Consider the following 19,064-nt stretch of genomic DNA (forward strand, 5'->3'; position numbering starts at 1 on the left):
CCACCTGCACCTTCTGCTCCTCCCGCTCCCGGATAATCCACAGCTTCCTGTTTACTTGGGCAGCATACTAAAGCTAACTCTTTATTTCCTTCTCGGCTAGGTTGGGCCATTATTAAACACGATGATTAAAGGTCGATACGATTAACCGCCGCGGTGCGGACTGTTCATAGACACGTGCTTGGAGTTAATGGTGCCGGACTGAGCATAATGTACGACGAGTATTACATGCCTGGACTTTACCGACAACGCAGGAACTCTTCCACTTGTTCAAAGTTGGCTGCCGTTGATCATTGAAGTGAATTTTTATATCTGCCATCTGTGTGCCTGTCAGACAGAAGACTGACACCCGACGCCTGATACCAAGTGGTTGGCACATTGCCCTGAAAACATTATAGCACTGAGTGTGTATGTAGACCACTTTCCACCAACTTATGCAGCTCTATGTTTCTTTTTGAAATGAAAACAAATGAGTCATTGTACTAATGCAGCTGGGGTGGCAGTATTGTGTTAATGCTGCTGGGGTGGCAGTATTGTGTTAATGCTGCTGGGGTGGCAGTATTGTGTTAATGCTGCTGGGGTGGCTGTATTGTGCTAAATGTTGCTGGGGTGGCAGTATTGTGCTAATGCAGCTGGGGTGGCTGTATTGTGCTAAATGCTGGTGGGGTGGCAGTATTGTGTTAATGCTGCTGGGGTGGCTGTATTGTGCGAATGCTGCTGGGGTGGCAGTATTGTGTTAATGCTGCTGGGGTGGCAGTATTGTGCTAAATGTTGCTGGGGTGGCAGTATTGTGCTAAATGCTGCTGGGGTGGCAGTATTGTGCTAAATGCTGCTGGGGTGGCAGTATTGTGCGAATGCTGGTGGGGTGGCAGTATTGTGTTAATGCTGCTGGGGTGGCAGTATTGTGTTAATGCTGCTGGGGTGGCAGTATTGTGTTAATGCTGCTGGGGTGGCAGTATTGTGCGAATGCTGCTGGGGTGGCAGTATTGTGTTAATGCTGCTGGGGTGGCAGTATTGTGTTAATGCTGCTGGGGTGGCAGTATTGTGTTAATGCTGCTGGGGTGGCAGTATTGTGTTAATGCTGCTGGGGTGGCAGTATTGTGTTAATGCTGCTGGGGTGGCAGTATTGTGTTAATGCTGCTGGGATGGCAGTATTGTGTTAATGCTGCTGGGATGGCAATATTGTGCTGAACACTTGGGTTCCTTGCACGGAATGTCAACATTACCACTCGGCACCTCCATGGTTCGGCTTAATAATTGGCTATCTTTGATTTTAATACCTTATAATTTGAGATGAATTCCTGTGACTGACACTCGTGTCTTAGAATACTTGGTTTGAAATATTAACCGACTTGAGGATGTATCTTTCCGAAATGTCAGAGTGAAAGTCTCAGACTTTTTATGCGCTGGACATTTATCAAGTGCTTTTGGTCCAGAGCAGAGTGCCAGTCTGAGCCCTCGTGATCAGAGTGCCAGTCTGTGCTCTCGTGATCAGAGTGCCAGTCTGTGATCTCGTGATCAGAGTGCCAGTCTGTGCTCTCGTGATCAGAGTGCCAGTCTATGCTCTCGTGATCAGAGTGCCAGTCTGTGCCCTCGTGATCAGAGTGCCAGTCTGTGCCCTCGTGATCAGAGTGCCAGTCTGTGCTCTCGTGATCAGAGTGCCAGTCTGTGCTCTCGTGATCAGAGTGCCAGTCTGTGCTCTCGTGATCAGAGTGCCAGTCTGTGCCCTCGTGAGCAGAGTGCCAGTCTATGCCCTCGTGATCAGAGTGCCAGTCTGTGCTCACGTGATCATAGTGCCAGTCTGTGCTCTCGTGATCAGAGTGCCAGTCTGTGCCCCTGTGCTCAGTGCTGCTCAGAGTGCCAGTCTGTGCCCCTGTGCTCAGAGTGCAAGTCTGTGCCCCTGTGCTCAGAGTGCCAGTCTGTGCCCCTGTGCTCAGAGTGCCAGTCTGTGCCCCCGTGATCAGAGTGCCAGTCTGTGCCCCTGTGATCAGAGTGCCAGTCTGTGCCCCCGTGCTCAGAGCGCCAGTCTGTGCCCTCGTGCTCAGAGCGCCAGTCTGTGCCCTCGTGCTCAGAGTGCCAGTCTCGTGCCCTCGTGATCAGAGTGCCAGTCTGTGCCCCTGTGATCAGAGTGCCAGTCTGTTCCCTCGTGCTCAGAGCGCCAGTCTGTGCCCTTGTGCTCAGTGCCAGTCTGTGCCCCGTGATCAGAGCGCCAGTCTGTGCCCCCGTGATCAGAGTGCCAGTCTGTGCTCTAGTGATGTAATAATAATAATCACTTATTGTCACAAGTAGGCTTCAATGAAGTTACTGTGAAAAGCCCCTAGCCGCCACATTCCGGCACCTGTTCGGGGAGGCTGGTACGGGAATTGAACCCGCGCTGCTGGTCGTCTTCTGCATTACAAGCCAGCTGTTTAGCCCATTATGCTAAACCAGCCCCTGATATTGATATTGCAATGTTGATTATTGTTCTGTTACCCAAAATAATCGTATTGTGATTTTGAGGGTTTGTACAGTGATTGGAACCACTTTAGGAACTTTAGCATGCACTTATTTTATTTAATTTTTGGAGCACTCCAACCTGTTTGTCTGTCTCTCTCCACCTCTCATTCTATGCCTCTTTAATCTCTCCATCTGTCTGTCACTCTCTATCTGTCTGTGTCTCACTCACTCCATCTGTCTGTCACTCACTCCATCTGTCTGCCTCTCCATCTGTCTGTTTCTCCATCTGTCTCTGTGTCTCTCACTCCATCTGTCTGTCTCTCTCTCCATCTGTCTCTCCATCTGTCTATCTCTCACTCCATCTGTCTATCTCACTCAATCTGTAATCTCTCCATCTGTCTGTCACTCTCTATCTGCCTGTGTCTCACTCACTCCATCTGTCTGTCACTCACTCCATCTGTCTGCCTCTCTCCATCTGTCTGTCTCTCCATCTCTCTCTCACCCCATCTGTCTCTGTGTCTCTCACTCCATCTATCTGTCTCTCTCTCCACCTGTCTGTCTCCATCTCTCTGTCTGTGTCTCTCTCTTCATCTGTCTGTCTCTCTCCATCTGTCTCTCTCTCCATCTGTCTCTCTCTCCATCTGTCTCTCTCTCCATCTGTCTCTCTCTCTTCCTCTGTCTATCTGTCTGCCTCTCTTTCTCCGTCTATCTATCTGCCTCTCCACCTGTCTGTCTCTATCTGTCTCTCCCTCATTCATGCTCTCTCTCTGTTCCCCCACTCCACTATCTGACTCTAGATATAGCTTGTGAAAATACATCTTCCATTTCAATCGGAGACTTTCTACAAAATCATTATTTTCAGTGCCGCTTGTAGTGACCGGTGGGGAATTAATATGACCCCGTGCGTCACGATGTCTGCTCCACCCCAGAAACAGTCTGACTGTAAACTGAGTGAAACCTAAATATTAGATCGTCTGCTTTAGCGTTCCCACCTGAATTAGCTTAAAACCAAATAAAAAGCAAAACACTGTCGATCGATGTTGGAAATCTGATCCAAACACAAAAAACACTGGAAACACTCAGCAGATTAGAGAAGATCTGTGGAGAGAACAGGCCAGACTGGCTCTGATACACCAAAAACACCTCTTCTGTTCTTTTACCTGTATGTGTAGTAACCTTCTTCCCTTCCCATCTCCTATTCTTTGACGAGGAGACAATCTAACTCGCGATCCACCCAAACCACAGACATTCAGCACTTCCTGCTCACCCGAACCCAACTTATCCAGTCTGCTGAAGGAAAGACACGCTCTTAGCCACAGTGGAATTAGTGAGGGACTGCCTGAAACCTAATCTTTTTGCTCATGTGCCGCCTGCATAGCCTTCACTATCCATGTTTACTGCCCCAATAAGGGAGCTGGAGGCCATTTACTTCTCTATCACCAAAGAAATTGGTCGTGGAATAAAAAGATTAATGATCGCTCACCTCAACATCCAGCCGACTCCAAGTTAACCATACGCACAGGCCGAATGTTAACTCTTTAAAAGACAGTAAGAAGTCTTACAACACCAGATTAAAGTCCAACAGGTTTGTTTCGAATCACTAGCTTTCGGAGCACAGCTCCTTCCTCAGGTGAATGAAGAGGTGGGTTCCACAAACATACATATAGACAAAGTCAAAGATGCAAGACGATACTTTGAATGTGTGACTTTGCAGGTAATTAAGTCTTTACAGCTCCAGGCGGAGCAACTGGAGAGTGGGGTAACCCCAGGTTAAAGAGGTGTGAATTGTCTCAAGCCAGGACAGTTGGTAGGAATTCGCAAGCCCAGGCCAGATGGTGGGGGGTGAATGTAATGCGACATGAATCCCAGGTCCCGGTTGAGGCCGCACTCGTGTATGCAGAACTTGGCTATAAATTTCTGCTCGGCGATTCTGCGTTGTCGCGCGATCTGAAAGCTGCCTTGGCGAACTCTTACCCGAAGATCAGAGGCTGAATGCCCTTGACTGCTGAAGTGTTCCTCGATTGGAGGGGAACATTCCTGCCTGGCGATTGTCGCACGATGTCCGTTCATCCGTTGCCACACTGTCTGAAAGACAGAATATATGATGTGGACATTCCTCTCGAGGTGGCACAGTAGGAGGGGGTCTAAGTGCTGCTCTTGTGTGTATATTCTGTATAATCGGAAACCAAATAAACATCGTGTGGCCTTGTTAAGTAATCGTTGAAGTTCATGATGTGGAGATGCCGGCGTTGTACTGGGGTGGGCACAGTAAGAAGTCTTCCTTGAGGAAGGAGCTGTGCTCCAAAAGCTAGTGATTCCAAACAAACCTGTTAGAATTTAACCTGGTGTTGGAAGACTTCTTACTTTGAAGTTCATGCCAGAAGTGGCTGAAGGCTGGAATATGACTTGGAACGGTGGGGATTTGTAACAAGTGCGACGGGCAGTGGGTGGGGGTGCCAGACCAGTAGTTGAGGCGATTCGTGCATTGATTTTAAATTTTTCAACTTCTGAATCCACAAAAGGATGCCATCAGACCTGTGCAGCTATCGCTGAGCAAGCCGGGAGTATCCTCCAGCCAGGAGAAGGCTGAAAGAGTGACCCCCAAAGAGATATTCAAAATTACCAAAAGGTTTGCAAAGGTGGACGTAGAGATGATGTCTCCATCTGTGGGGAAGACCACAAAAAAAAACTAGAAGGTTATAAAGGGCAGGTAATCATGAATAAATCTGAAAAGGAATTTGGGGGAAAATTACCCAATGCGCAGGAATGCATTTTAAAGGGAAGCTAGAGAGAAGTACATGAGGTACAAAGGAATAGAAGAATCGTGAAGGGTGGGAGGAAGCTCCTCCAGAGAGGTCTAGACCAGTTGGCTGTTCATTCGACATGATTCAGTGATCAGGAATACGCCAAGCAATGGCCCTCTCTGAGTTTGAGACCCTGTTCTCTCCCTGCCCCCCCCCCCCCCCCCCCCCCGGATTTTCCTCCGCGGAGCGCCGATACGCAGCGTTACACGGCAGGAGTTTCTTTCCCATCCCATCAGAAACCAGCAGCAGCATTTTTCCTTTAACCGCCCCACACCAGCAAATTAAATGTCGGCACGCCGCCTGGTCAAAGAGCAGGGCAGTGCCATTGAGGGGGAGGGAGAGAGCATGGTCAAGAAAATATCTCAAACCGTCTCTGGCACAGTGCTGAAACAGGTGTGGACTGGATAGTTTGCCCGCTCGAGGTTTTTGAGTTGGTAAAGCTTTGTATTATGTTCTTCTGTGGGTGAAATTTGCTGGTCCCTGATTTTCATGCATGGCTATTTGTGTTTACTATTTAAACCCCTGCAAGTGATAAACAGGGGACCGTATTTCGACCCAGGTGATACTTGCGATTCTCCATTTTCAGCACAACATTTCTTTTAAACAATATGGACTCTGGATTGGGTCTCGAAGTGAGATAAGGACAGGAAGGAACGGTTTATCAAAAGATTTATTTTCTGAAGTGTGACTGTTAAAATGATGACCTCTAATTAACTTCAGCCGCTACCTATTGCACTTCACGTTGATCGGAAATGTAGCTGAAGAGGTTCCTCGGTGACAAACCCTTCGCCGTAAGACTCTGACACACCCTGCCCCAGACACACTTGCGTCCCTCACATGTGCTCCCTCACTCAGTACGCACGACAACCTAATAGCGTGAGAGTCACTCCCCCCCCCCCCCCCCCCCCCTTCCCTTTGTACAAAGGATGATACTAGATTTCTGGACTAGTTACTCCTCCATGGCGATCGCTTGCTAATGAGTAAGATTGTCCACCAGAAGAAGCTCCATGTTACTGGTCACGGGCTCTGTGTCTCCTTGCAATTCAGGAGCTCCATCTCCAACCGCACACTTGGCGGGTGTTTCCGGGAGATGGGATCAATCCTTGGACTCTACATCGCTGGTATCCCTTTCTCAGGCACCTTTCCCAGGCTTCCTGCTGCCGTCAAACGTCCTCGAAGAATTGTATCCCCGTAGAAATGTGTCCCGAATACAGGCCATTGGAACGACAAAATGTACTCGCCATCCCATTTATCACAAGCCTTCTCTGGAATTTATTTCTTTAAACTTCTGCTCGAGGAAGTGTCGGATTGAAGCGCTTCTATTTTTCACATTGAAGACTGACTGTGATCAGTAACTTGCATTGATTCTAAAGGAGTCTCTCGGAAGGGTTTAGAACTAATTTGTTCATTCCCCTCTTCTCCCTCCACCCGCAAACATATTCCACAAGCCTAAAAATGACAATTATCTTCTGATATATGTACTGATGTGTATAATTTAAATACCTGTTCTAATTCAACTCTTTTTTTTAAACCCTGCTGTTCTGCTGTAATTCTGTTAAATTGTCTGAAACATAAAACATTGAAAGTCAATATTGGCTGTTGATGGGATCTGGGTGAATGTTTTCATTGTTAAAATCCTCAGGCCCCCCCCCGCCCCGCAGCTGGGTCAGAATGCCAGCCCCGTGAAAAAAGTGAAACAAAATGAAATGAAAATCGCTTATTGTCACAAGTAGGCTTCAAATGAAGTTACTGTGAAAAGCCCCTAGTCGCCACATTCCGGCGCCTGTTCGGGGAGGCTGGTACGGGAATTGAACCATGCTGCTGGCCTGCCTTGGTCTGCTTTAAAAGCCAGATATTTAGCCCTGTGCTAAACCAGCCCCTAAGTTTAAGCTACGTGCTAAGCTAAGCTACCTGATCTCGGACAAGACTGGGAGGTAACAATTCCAATCCACCCCATTCCAGTTTGTGATTTTGTTTTCCTTTTTTAAAAAAGATGTCCAAATTTGAAACCTTTTTGCAATGAAGGGGCTTGGGGGGGGGGGGGGGGGGGCGGGGGGGGGCACGGGTGGTGCAGTGGTTAGCATTGCTGCCTCACGGTGCTCAGGACCCGGGTTCGATTCCAGCCTTGGGTCACTGTCCGTGGGTAGTTTGCACATTCTCCCCGTATCTGCGTGGGTCTCACCCCCACAACCTAGAGAGATATGCAGGGTAGGTGGATTGGCCGCGCTAAATTGCCCCTTAATTGGAAAAAAAATAATTGGGTACTCTAAATTTATATTTTTTTAAACGGGGGCGGGGGGGGGGGGGGGTGATGAGTTCGGCAAAGGAGTGAGGGGGCAGGAGGAATAGCCACGATGTAAGGGAAGGGCTGACAGGCCATAAGATATAGGAGCAGAATTAGGCCACTCGGCCCATCGAGTCTGCTCCGCCATTCAATCATGGCTGATATGTTTCTCACCCCCATTCTCCTGCCTTCTTCCCATAACCCCTGACCCCCTTATTGATCAAGAACCTGTCTATCTCTGTCTTAAAGACACTTAGTGATTTGGCCTCCACAGCAACCGAGCTGAAAATGAGCTGACAAACCGCATCTTACCACATGTAAACTGATCTCAGAAAGGCAAAGCCCATACAAAAGAAAATACGCTTTCAGCACCGACAACTCGAAAGGTGAAAGCTCAGCATGCAGCAAATTTTTAAGGTTGAAGCTCAAAGGAGCAGTAAATAAATGTACATCAAACATACATCAATATACCTTTGCTAAAATGCTGCGTCAGCAATAAAGGCAATAAGATTAGAAGTGATGAGATGCTTTCCTCTCATTTAAAGTGCTTGCGACAATGTCCCTTCATTTTATGGGATGGGATCCCTTTGGCTCGGTCGGTGAATATGTTGAGTTGGGGCCAATAGCCTGATAAGCTAGGCCAGATACAGAATTGAACAATCTAAATTTAGCAGCGGGCAACAGCTTGAGCAGCCAGGCCTGATGGGAATTCGGACAGGCAGAGTTTAAACACTAGACGCTGGTCAGGGGTGAGCAAGGTCAAGCCTGGTCTTGCGCTGGAAGCTGGGAGCGGAGGTGCTCGACCTTGACCAAATAAGTTTGTGTATTTCTTTTGTTTACTTGCCAGTATCGGGCAGACTCACTGGCACCTCAGATGCCATATATGGAAAGGGCTACTCTGTGCACCTGAGGCCACCCCAAGCGAAGACTCGACTACCTAGCAAAGACACAACAATGATGGAAAAGGGCCTGCAAGACCAACTCTCGCGAAGAAGACCCCGAGTTTAGAGACAGGATCATCGTAATCGGCAAGAACTCAGCGAAGACAAAGAGTCGTACCCTGTTTGGGGGGGGGGGGGGGGGGCAGCCTGGCCAAGATTAACTGCACGAGTAGTCTCAGATAGACAGCACAGTGTTGCTAAGTTTGATTAACGGTTAAGAGTTTTTTTAATCGAGTTGATAATAAGGTTCTTTAAAATCGGGTTGACCCTCGATTCGACTCTTGTCCTTTGTTTGCCTCATGAGTGAGTGCACCTGTGTAAACGGGTTTTCGTATAAATTGGTTGAAAGTGTCTAACGTTAGACAACAGTGATGGTGCTGTGTGTGGGTGTGTTACTGTTCACTCAGATTCCAGTTCTATCCTTTCATGGGTTGTAGGCGTCACCAGCGGGCCAGGAATTGTTGCCCATCCCTAATTGCCCATGTACTGATCTTGGGGAGGTTGTGGGTTTGGAGTCTCATGTAGTCCAGGTAAGGACGGCAAATGTCCTTCCCTAAAGGGACGGGGCATTGCGCAACCCACCCCCGAGCTCCTAAGTTCTGGAATTCAGACCCTTTTTTAAGATTCTCCTTGGCCAACCTCACCTGTCACCTTGGCTTGGCGTCAATTCTTTTGTCTCTTAACAGCCGTTGTACCATCCAAATACAAATTGTTAATGAGGACGAAATGTTCAAAAGGCGATGAGGAGAGATAGGCAAGATCAGAGCTTGAGGCAAATTTGCATAACTGGTTTTCCTGTGCAATACTATCATGTGCGTACGTGCTGTGTTTCTTATAACCAGGCCACACTTCGAATCATGTGCAAAGCCGCCTCTTTTGACATCGCTGTCTGTGATTATTTTATATAAATTTTGTGTACCCAATTAATTTTTTCCAATTAAAGGGCAACTTAGCGTGGCCAATCCACCTACCCTGCACACCTTTGGGTTGTGGGGATGAAACCCACGCAAACATGGGAGAATGTGCAAACTCCCCACGGACAGTGACCCAGAGCCGGGATCGAACCTGGGACCTCGGCGCCGTGAGGCAGCAGGGCTAACCCACTGCGCCACCGTGCTGCCCCTGCTGTCTGTGATCTAACGTTACTTCACTTTCTCAGTGGGGAGCTTCATCCAGGGGTAAGGACCTGCCTCTTCCACACTCTTTACTTCCAATTCGCTCAGGTACAGTTCTCCGAATGTTATACTCACAGCTCAGATTGCAACTTTCAAATCCATGCTCCCAGGGGAAGCGGTGACTGCTAAGTAGCCTGTGTGTATGGATTATTTATGTTTTAATATTTCCAATTAAGGGGCAATTTAGCATGGTCAATCCACCTTACCCCGCACATCTTTGGGTTGTAGGGGCGAAACCCACGCAAACACGGGGAGAATGTGCAAACCCCACACGGACAGTGACCCAGAGCCGGGATCGAACCTGGGACCTCGCACAGTGAGGCAGCAGGGTTAACCACTGAGACACCGTGTCACCCTTCATGTGTGAATTATAGCACTTTGGAGGTGGGTTGCCAACTCTGATTGGATGTATCCCTGGAGCTTACTCCCAGCCTGCCTCCTCACTTCTACCATTGGTCACCAGATCTGTCCATCTTCATAGTGCCTTCCCACAGACAATCGGAAAGCAGAGACTCTTTAGCACAGGGCTAAATCGCTGGCTTTGAAAGCAGGCCAGCAGCACGGTTCGATTCCCGTAACAGCCTCCCCGAACAGGTGCCGGAATGTGGTGACTAGGGGCTTTTCACAGTAACTTCATTTGAAGTCTACTTGTGACAATAAGCAATATTCATTTCATTTTTTATTTGCCCAACTGGACATTTTAAAACATTGATAAATGTTCAAACAAAATGCAAATAAAAATATGGCCCAATTTAACGTCCACCTTGTTTTTGGCTCGGGGGTTTGCTCGTTCCTGGAGATTCTTTCATTCCCGAATACACTGAGGGTTGGCAACCTCCTGCTGCCTGGAACACATCCAAGCTTCATCCAACCTTTCCCAGATTGAAACAGCCAACAGGCCAAGAGTGGGGGAATGTTCGGGATAGGTGGGCTGCGAACTTGGTCAAAGAGGCCTTTCCAGGGGAGAATTTCAGAGAAGAGTGAACATAGAACATACAGTGCAGAAGGAGGCCATGTATCTTCCTGAAGTGAAGAGGCTGAGGGATTTGAGGAGCATGTTCAGAGAGTAGTGCCACAGTCGGGGTGAGTTCTGGGTGGACAATGGATGACTGATTTACAGCATCTGCAATATTTTGCTTTTATTAGACGACGAAAGGAAAGCCCAGAATATGTGGCAATCCCTAGATCTCTTCCTCTCCGCCTTTTAAAAACACTCAGAAAAATGAACTCTTTAACCAAGCTCTCAGTCACCCCCTATAATTTATTTTTGGCTGTTTTGGAAGGAAAGTCTTGTGATAAAGGCACAGGAAGTGAAGTGGCCATAGTCCCAGATGACCATTGGCTGCTTTCCACTTTGAGGGGGAGAGCTGACTGGTGCTGGGCCTTCATGCAAAATTCAGCTGATACATAAGTCACTGTAATTCTGTAATAAAGGCATATCACCTTCCAATTAGGCATTTTACAATCTCCCGGACTCAAACCCTGGGCTTTCTCACTAGTTTGATTGGGGTTTTTTTTTGCCAAGTGCTTGTCTGCATCTGGCTTTCATGTTTATTCTTCCAGACAATCCTTTATTCTGCCATTAACACTTAGTCTTTGCTACAACCATTGGGCAGCGAGTCAGTCAGTTCTGAGGGAGAGTCATATTGGACTTTTGTTCCATGGCATCTTTGCCATTTAACAAGTCTCGTACTCTAACCTATCCGTAGAATCCCGACACTGCAGAAGGAGGCCATTCAGTCCATCGGGTCTGCACAGAAAGAGCCACTCCCCTATCTTTTCCCCGTAATCCCGTGGATTGATCATGGCCAATCCACCTAACCTGTACCTTTGGACATTAAGGGGCAATTTAGCACGACCAATCCACTTAACCTGCACATCTTTGGACTGTGAGGGGAAACCCACGCAGACAAGGGGAGAGTACAAACTCCAAACAGCCAGGTCACCCAAGGCCGGCATTGAATTCAGGTCCCTGGTGCCATGATGCGGCAGCGCTAACCGACCCCTGTGTCGCCCTGACTTTCTTTTGTAAGGGCCACGAAGAATCCAGCACGAGTTTTAAGGATACAAAGTAATAACATTTATTTACTATAACATATATACATAACAGTAGCAGTAACTTCCCTTGCTACATACTCCTTCCTCCTGGTTCCTGAACTGGCCAGCTTATTTATACTAGGAGTTTACTAGTGGTTTCTCCGTCCCCCTCATTGGGGAAGCTCATACTCCCACAGGATTGTGGGATTGTCATTAGTCCCCAGCCAATGGTAAGTAGTCAGGTTATAACACTTTCCCTTTTGTCTTACCTGCCCCTCCACATTTTTCAACAGCATAAAGACCCATCATATTTCTACCCATCTTCACTTCGGAAGAAGAGCCATCTTCGACTTGAAGCGTTAACTCTGTTCCTCTCTCCACACATGTTGCCAGACCTGCTGAGTTTATCCGGCATTTACTGTTTTCATTGCGGTCAGCGCAGAATGTGGACGTACTACAGACCAGATGCTTAAAAATCGGAACAATCCTAATGTATCGCACATTTGCTAAAGAAATTGGAGACTGTCTTTTGGAAGAGCCTTTATTGTGTTAGAAACTTTCCCGGAAACCGGTGAGGGAGCACATCCTGGTCGAAGACACTAAATCCAGAGTGTTTCACACTCCCCCACTGCAATCGGAACAATTGAGCGACTGAATCAGTCATTTCCTCAACATTCTTCATTCTGTCTCCGTCAGGAAATAAAGTTTCACGTTCTCAAACAGCTCCCATCAGTGGAGAATTCCTTTTTTTTACATCAGCTGAGCTCAGCCCTTGAGGCGCTGCAGCGTCGAAATATCATTTTCAATCGTATCGAACGGTGTATCAAGGTCGTATCTACACACAAGAGACCGAAAGGGTGATTGGTAACTGGGAGACCAGAACAAGAAAATTAAAAACCAAGCTGGTCGCACAAAATTCAGTGGAAATCTGGAACCTCTACCCACCCCCACAGAGAAACTGGTTGACAATGGGTGTTCAAAACTGAGGTTGTTGGGTTAAGTGTGGTAGCGTGCCCCTTTAAGGGCGGGGGGGGGGGGCAGGGTCTCCGAGGGTCATGTGACCGGAGCACGAGAATCCTGGGGCTGAGCGTGTGTTTTACTGTTAGGAGTTTTGGGTCGTGGGATTGGAGCCTTTATCTCACTCTCCGAAAATAATGATTTGCCTTAATAGTGATATGGGCCAGGGTTTCGAGAACCCCAAAGTGTATCATGGAGTTCACCTGACCCACAACTTTTAATAGATTGTGGTATGGGGAGCACACGGCCCACTCTACAGGTGTGGTACAGCAGAAATGGCAACATATTTTTTAAAGCAAAACGATGTTTATTCTATGAACTCAAGTTAACCTTTTTAAAACATACAGTGAACATCCTAGCACCCATTAATTCAAATACAACCCCCAAAGAATACAACACTAAGTAAACCTTTAAGTTTTCCTTTTAACATCCATAAGACTTAAAACACCTTTTACCAGAAGCACATCAGGTTAAAGTCACTACTGTTATTAGTTTTAAATCACCAGGATTGATTTACAGTGGGTTCAGAAGGTGCTGTCTGAGGAATTTTGGTGAGTTCCTGCAGGGCATCTTGTAGATGGTACACACGGCTGCCACTGTGCATTGGCGATGGAGGGTTTGAATGTTTGTGGAAGGAGCGTGAATCAAGCGGGCTGGGTTGTCCTGGATGGTGTCGAGCTTTTTGAGTGTTGTTGGAGCTGCACTCATCCAGGCAAGTGGAGAGTATTCCATCACACTCCTGACTTGTGCTTTGTAGATGGTGGACAGGTTTTGGGGAGTCAGGAAGTGAGTTATTCACTGCAGGATTCCCAGCCTCTGACCTGCTCTGGTAGCCCCAGTATTAATGGGGCTGGGTCCACTTCAGTTTCTGATCAATGGCAACCCCCAGGATGTTGATATTAGGGTCTAATATTAGGAATTATGCAAACCAGCCATGATCTAATTGAATGGTGACATAGACTCAAGGGGGTGAATGGCTTCCTCCTGCCTAGGAAATGCATCACAATATAATCATAAGTAAGTGGCTTGAATTCTGAAGGAGTAATGGAAAATGAAATGACCAATAAGACAGGTAAGATTAGCCGAACTCTTACAATTTGCCAACACCGAGGATTCCTTTCTGAAAACCCTGTGACAATTCATGCTGGTAAATGGCGCCACCGAGTGACCGTGTCACAGATATCAGTCTGGACAGTGAGTGAGAGAAGGAAATAGAGAGACAATGTTCAATTGCAGATGGGTAAGCATCAGGGCTGAGATTGACCTCCCTTTCTGAACTAACATCCGTTTAAAGAGAAAGAACGTGCATTTATATAGCGCCGTTCATGAGCACAGGTTACCCCCTAAGTATTTTCCAGCCAATTCTGAAGTTTAGCCACCGTTGCGATGCAGGAAACGCAGTGGCCAATTTGTACACAGCAGGATCCCACACACAGCCACGTGATTCCGTCCAGATCGGCTGTATTTTTCGGATTATGTTGGGTTGAGGGGTGGTTTGTTGGTCTGGGCACTAGGACGAACTCTTCGTGCCATGGGGTCTGAGAGGACAGGTGGGACGCTGCCTCGGTACTGCACCGGAGGTGTCTCTGTACCCCCCAGCAGTGAGTATCACACAGTGACCCTGAGCGAGAGACCTGGTCGATTTTAATTTTCCCTCTACTGTTTCAGGGAACAGGGGCCAGTTTATTTGTGTCCACTGATACCAGATGAGTCAGCTCAGATCGGGGGCTGTATTCTCCACCGGCGGGATGCTCGGTTTTGCCGGCAGCCCGGGGGTCTCCCGACGATGTGGGGCTGCCTCACAATGGGAAACACCATCGACCAGCCGGCGGAACGGAGCATCCCACCAGCCGGGTGAAACAGGAATGTGGCGGGGCGGAGAATCCAGCCCTCGAAATCCAACGTGCAAATTTGCATTCTGCCCAGCTCCACGCCGGTCCTACACTGATTTACGGTCTCTATTAGTTACTTCAATGAGGGGACCTTATGTAATGCATCCAGGTTTGGTGACAATACAAAGTTAGGTGGGAAAGCTAAGCTGAGGGGGAGAGAGAGAGACAGCGAGGGGGAGTCAGAGAGACTGTGAGGGGCAGACAGAGACTGAGGGGGAGACAGAGTCTGTGAGGGGGAGACAGAGAAGACTGTGGGGGAGACAGAGAGACTGGGGGAGACAGAGAGGCTGTGGGGGAACAGAGGCTGTGAGGGGGAGACAGACTGAGGGGGAGGCAGAGACTGAGGGGGAGTTTTGTAAGGGCCACGAAGAATCTAGCACGAGTTTTAAGGATACAAAGTAATAACATTTATTTACTATAACATATATACATAACAGTAACTTCCCTTGCTACATACTCCTTCCTCCTGGTTCCTGAACTGGCCAGCTTATTTATACTAGGAGTTAACTAGTGGTTTCTCCGCCCCCTCATTGGGGAAGCTCATACTCCCACAGGATTGTGGGATAGTCATTAGTCCCCAGCCAATGGTAAGTAGGCAGGTTATATCATTCCTCCCCCCCCAAAGTCCAAGGAATCCACCGAAGACCCTAGCGAAGGAGGGCGTCGGACTCGTTTGGCCGCAGGCCGGACACCATTTGCACACGGCGCTGGATCAGGCGGCGTGTAACGAGACGGAGACCGGCGCTTCCGTGGTGAACGGCGCGGTTGTACATCCGCGGCCCGTGGACCCGAGGATTCCCCCTCTGATGCATCCTGTGTCTCCATCTCGGAGTCAGAGTCTGCTGCCTCCGTCATGTCAGCGTCTCTATCTCCATTCGGTCCCGTAACGACCTGCGCAGGCTTCGAGTGAGGCACCAGTGGAAGATTGTGAGGACTACCTTCCCTTGTCTCTGGTCTCTGCGGCTGTTGAAATGAGCTCCGGGGTGGGGAATCTTTTGAGGGGATGATCTTCTGGACCGAACGTGGTCTACATGTTTTCGCTGGAGACGACCCTGGGCTTGCACTTGGGAAGATATAGGGCCCGTTTGGCGAAAGATTACACCAGGAACCCATTGGGCACCACCAGCAAAATTCCGAACGAACACTGGGTCACCGGGCGCAAACTGCCGAATCGGACGATGCCGAGACAAACCCTGTCCCTGCCGTTCTTGCGTGCGGCGTACGTTTGCGCCAATGTCCGGAAAAACCATACTAAGGCGGGTGCGAAGTCTCCGGCCCATTCGGAGTTCTGCGGGAGCTACTCCAGTCACCGCATGGGGGGTGGTCCTGTACGTAAACATAAAGTGAGCCAGTCTCGTGTCCATTGATCCGGAAGACCTTCTTTAGGCCTCTTTTGAATGTCTGCACTGCGCGCTCTGCCAACCCATTTGAAGCCGAGTGGTAAGGGGCAGTGCGGATATGGCGGATGCCGTTCATCTTTGTGAACCTAGCAAACTCCTCACTCGTGAATGGAGTGCCATTATCCGTGACCAGCACCTCGGGGAGGCCATGCGTACTAAACGACAAACGCACCTTTTCAATTGTTGCGCAGGACGTTGTCCCCTGCATCTTATGCACCTCCAGCCATTTGGACTGGGCGTCAATTAGTAGAAGGAACATGGATCCTTGAAAAGGGCCTGCAAAATCTGCATGTAAGCGTGCCCAAGGCCGCCCTGGCCATTCCCAGTGATGTAGGGGCGCGGCCGGCAGAAGCTTCTGATGCTCCTGACAAATGGAGCAGTTTTAGGCCACCTTCTCAATGTCGGTGTCGAGGCCTGGCCACCAGACATAACTCCGGGCCAACATTTTCATTTTGGTCACGCCTGGATGCCCATTGTGCAAGTCTGTTAGTATCAGCTCCTGGCCTTTTTCCGGGACAATCACATGCGTGGATGCCGTTTTCCACGCTGAATTCTGACAGCTTGGAGGAAAATGCCCGCAACTCGCCTGGGAGCTGTCTATGCTGCCCACCTATGTGCCGAACCTTTGACAGGACTGGCTCCGTCTGGGTCCACTCACGGATCTGTGATGCCATGACAGGCAAGGTGTCCATAAAATTTAGGGTTGCAACCACCTCACCGGTCGTGGGGGTCGACATGGGGCCGGTCGATAAAGGCAATCGGCTCAGTGCGCCGGCATTTGCTATCTGCGAACCTGGTTTGTGCTCCAGAGAATACTCGTATGCAGCAAGCAACAAAGCCCAGCGCTGGATCCGTGCAGAAGCAATGGGCGGTATTGGCTTATCCTCTCTGAAAAGTCCCAGCAGGGGCTTATGATCAGTCACGATAGTGAAATGGCGGCCGTACACGTACTGGTGGAAGCGTTTCACCGCAAAATCCACTGCCAGGCCCTCCTTCTCGATCTGTGCGTACTTTTTCTCCGCTGCAGTCAATGTGCGGGAGGCGAAAGCTATCGGTCGTTCGGCCCCGTTCTCCAGCTTGTGGGACAGGACGGCCCCAATACCATACGGGGATGCATCACATGTGACGAGGAAAGGCTTTCCAGGATCATAGTGGGTTAGTAACCCAGACGACGACAATTGTTGCTTTACCCGCCGGAAAGCGGTTTCTTGCGGCTGACCCCAAACCCAGGTGTGATTTTTCTTTAGCAGAAGGTGCAAAGGGGCCAGCGTAGTTGCCAGATTGGGGAGGAACTTCCCGTAATAGTTTACGAGACCGAGAAAAGAATGAAGATGCGAAGTGTCAATCGGGGCGGGGGCCTGTTGAATCGCACACACCTTCTCGATAACCTAGGTAGACTACTTCCTTTGCCTGAAATACGCACTTTGTGCAACGTAAACGGACTCCAGCCTCTGAAAGGCGTCTAAGGACAGCCTCTAGATTTTCCAAATGTTCCTGCTCCGACGTCCCTGTAATCAAAACATTATCTAGGTAGACAGCCACACGTGGTAAACCTCTCAAAATGCCCTCCATAACACGTTGAAAAATTGCACAGGCAGAGGATACTCCAAAGGGCAACCGTGTATATTCATACAGACCCCGGTGTGTATTAATCGTTACATATGGTCGGGAGGCAGGGTCCAGCTCCAACTGCAGGTAGGCGTGACTCATATCTAATTTTGTGAACGAGAGTCCACCTGCATGTTTCGCGTAGAGATCCTCTATGCGAGGCATTGGATATCGGTCGAGTCGGGAAACCGTATTCACTGTAAGTTTGTAGTCGCCACACAAGCGAACTGTGGCATCTGGCTTCATTACAGGTACAATTGGTGCTGCCCAGTCAGCAAAACGGACGGGCCAGATAATACCCAAACTCTCCAAATGAGTGAGCTCCCCTTCTACCTTCTCGAGCAAGGCGTAAGGCACTGGGCGCGCCCGGAAATAGCGCGGCATGGCTCCTGGTTCAACTTGGATACGGGCTATGGCCCCTTTTATTTTCCCCAAACCAGACTGGAATACATCTGGGTATCGTCCTAGCACCTCAGTCAACCCTTCAGAAACTATTTGGAGGATGTGCTGCCATTGCAACCGCAAATGGCGCAACCAGTCCCGACCCAACAGGCTGGGCCCATGGCCGCGCACCACGATAAGTGGGAAACGCCCCTCCTGGCGTCCATAGACAACAGGGGTCATTGTAGTTCCTGCAATGTCCAATGGTTCCCCAGTGTAGGTGGCCAACCTGTCTGTGAGTCGGTTAATGTAAGGGTCCGTATACCCTGCTTGATGCGGTCGAATGTCCTCTGGGCGACCACGGAGACCGCTGCACCAGTATCCAGCTCCACCTCAAGCAGGTGGCCATTGACCCGTACTGTCTCCTTAATGGGGGCCACACGGGGAGCTGCCACACAATGCAGCTGCAGGCAGTCGTCCTCCGTCTCCACGTCCTCAGAAGCAGTAGCCGCAGGTTCATCCACATGGAATGTACGGCCTCTGGGCTGGTCCCAGTTACGGCCCCTGGGCTGGTCCCAGTTTCGGTCGGAACGACGGCGCCTCTGGCGCCCCCAGGACCGCCGTCCGCGACGGGGTCGGCGCCTACAAGTCTGACACGGACATGGCTCCTCATCCATTGGCTCTGGAGAAAGCTCCTTTCGGGGAGGAATGTCCGATGGCCACTGGCGTCGGTCCGGACGTTGCCTCGCCCAAGGTACCGCAGGAGTGCGGGGGGACGTTTTCGGACGGAAGGGGTTGCGCCCCAAGGCATGCACTTCCATTCCCTGTAGCTCCTGTACTCCTCGCTCTGCGCTCTCTCGGGACAATACTATTTGAATGGCCTGTTGAAAAGTCAATGTTGGCTCCGCTAACAACTTTCTCTGAGTGGCCGCATTGTTAATACTGTAAACCAAACGGTCGCGTAACATTTCTGACAAGGTCTCACCATAGTCACAGTACTCCGCAATCCTGCGTAGCCTGGATAGAAAATCGGCAAGGGATTCTCCAGGGGTCCTCTCAGCGGTATTAAACCGGTAACGCTGGACTATCGTG

General features: G+C 49.4%; 2 protein-coding genes across 2 annotated transcripts in view; one reads left to right on the forward strand and one right to left on the reverse strand.

Moving 5' to 3' along the window:
• hif1an (hypoxia inducible factor 1 subunit alpha inhibitor) overlaps positions 1-6,838 on the forward strand; it is a 207,969-nt gene extending 201,131 nt beyond the window's left edge. The window contains exon 8 of the mRNA XM_072491804.1: positions 101-6,838. Coding sequence (XP_072347905.1) covers positions 101-145 — 45 coding nt within the window. The 3' untranslated portion in view covers positions 146-6,838. The remainder of the gene's footprint in view (positions 1-100) is intronic.
• Positions 6,839-12,201: 5,363 nt separating this feature from the next.
• cuedc2 (CUE domain containing 2) overlaps positions 12,202-19,064 on the reverse strand; it is a 103,507-nt gene continuing 96,644 nt past the window's right edge. The window contains exon 12 of the mRNA XM_072491806.1: positions 12,202-12,509. Within this exon, the coding sequence (XP_072347907.1) occupies positions 12,440-12,509 (70 nt within the window). The 3' untranslated portion in view covers positions 12,202-12,439. The remainder of the gene's footprint in view (positions 12,510-19,064) is intronic.

The sequence above is a fragment of the Scyliorhinus torazame genome, chromosome 28 (assembly GCF_047496885.1).
Source record: "Scyliorhinus torazame isolate Kashiwa2021f chromosome 28, sScyTor2.1, whole genome shotgun sequence".
In the NCBI taxonomy this organism is placed as follows: Eukaryota; Metazoa; Chordata; class Chondrichthyes; order Carcharhiniformes; family Scyliorhinidae; genus Scyliorhinus; species Scyliorhinus torazame.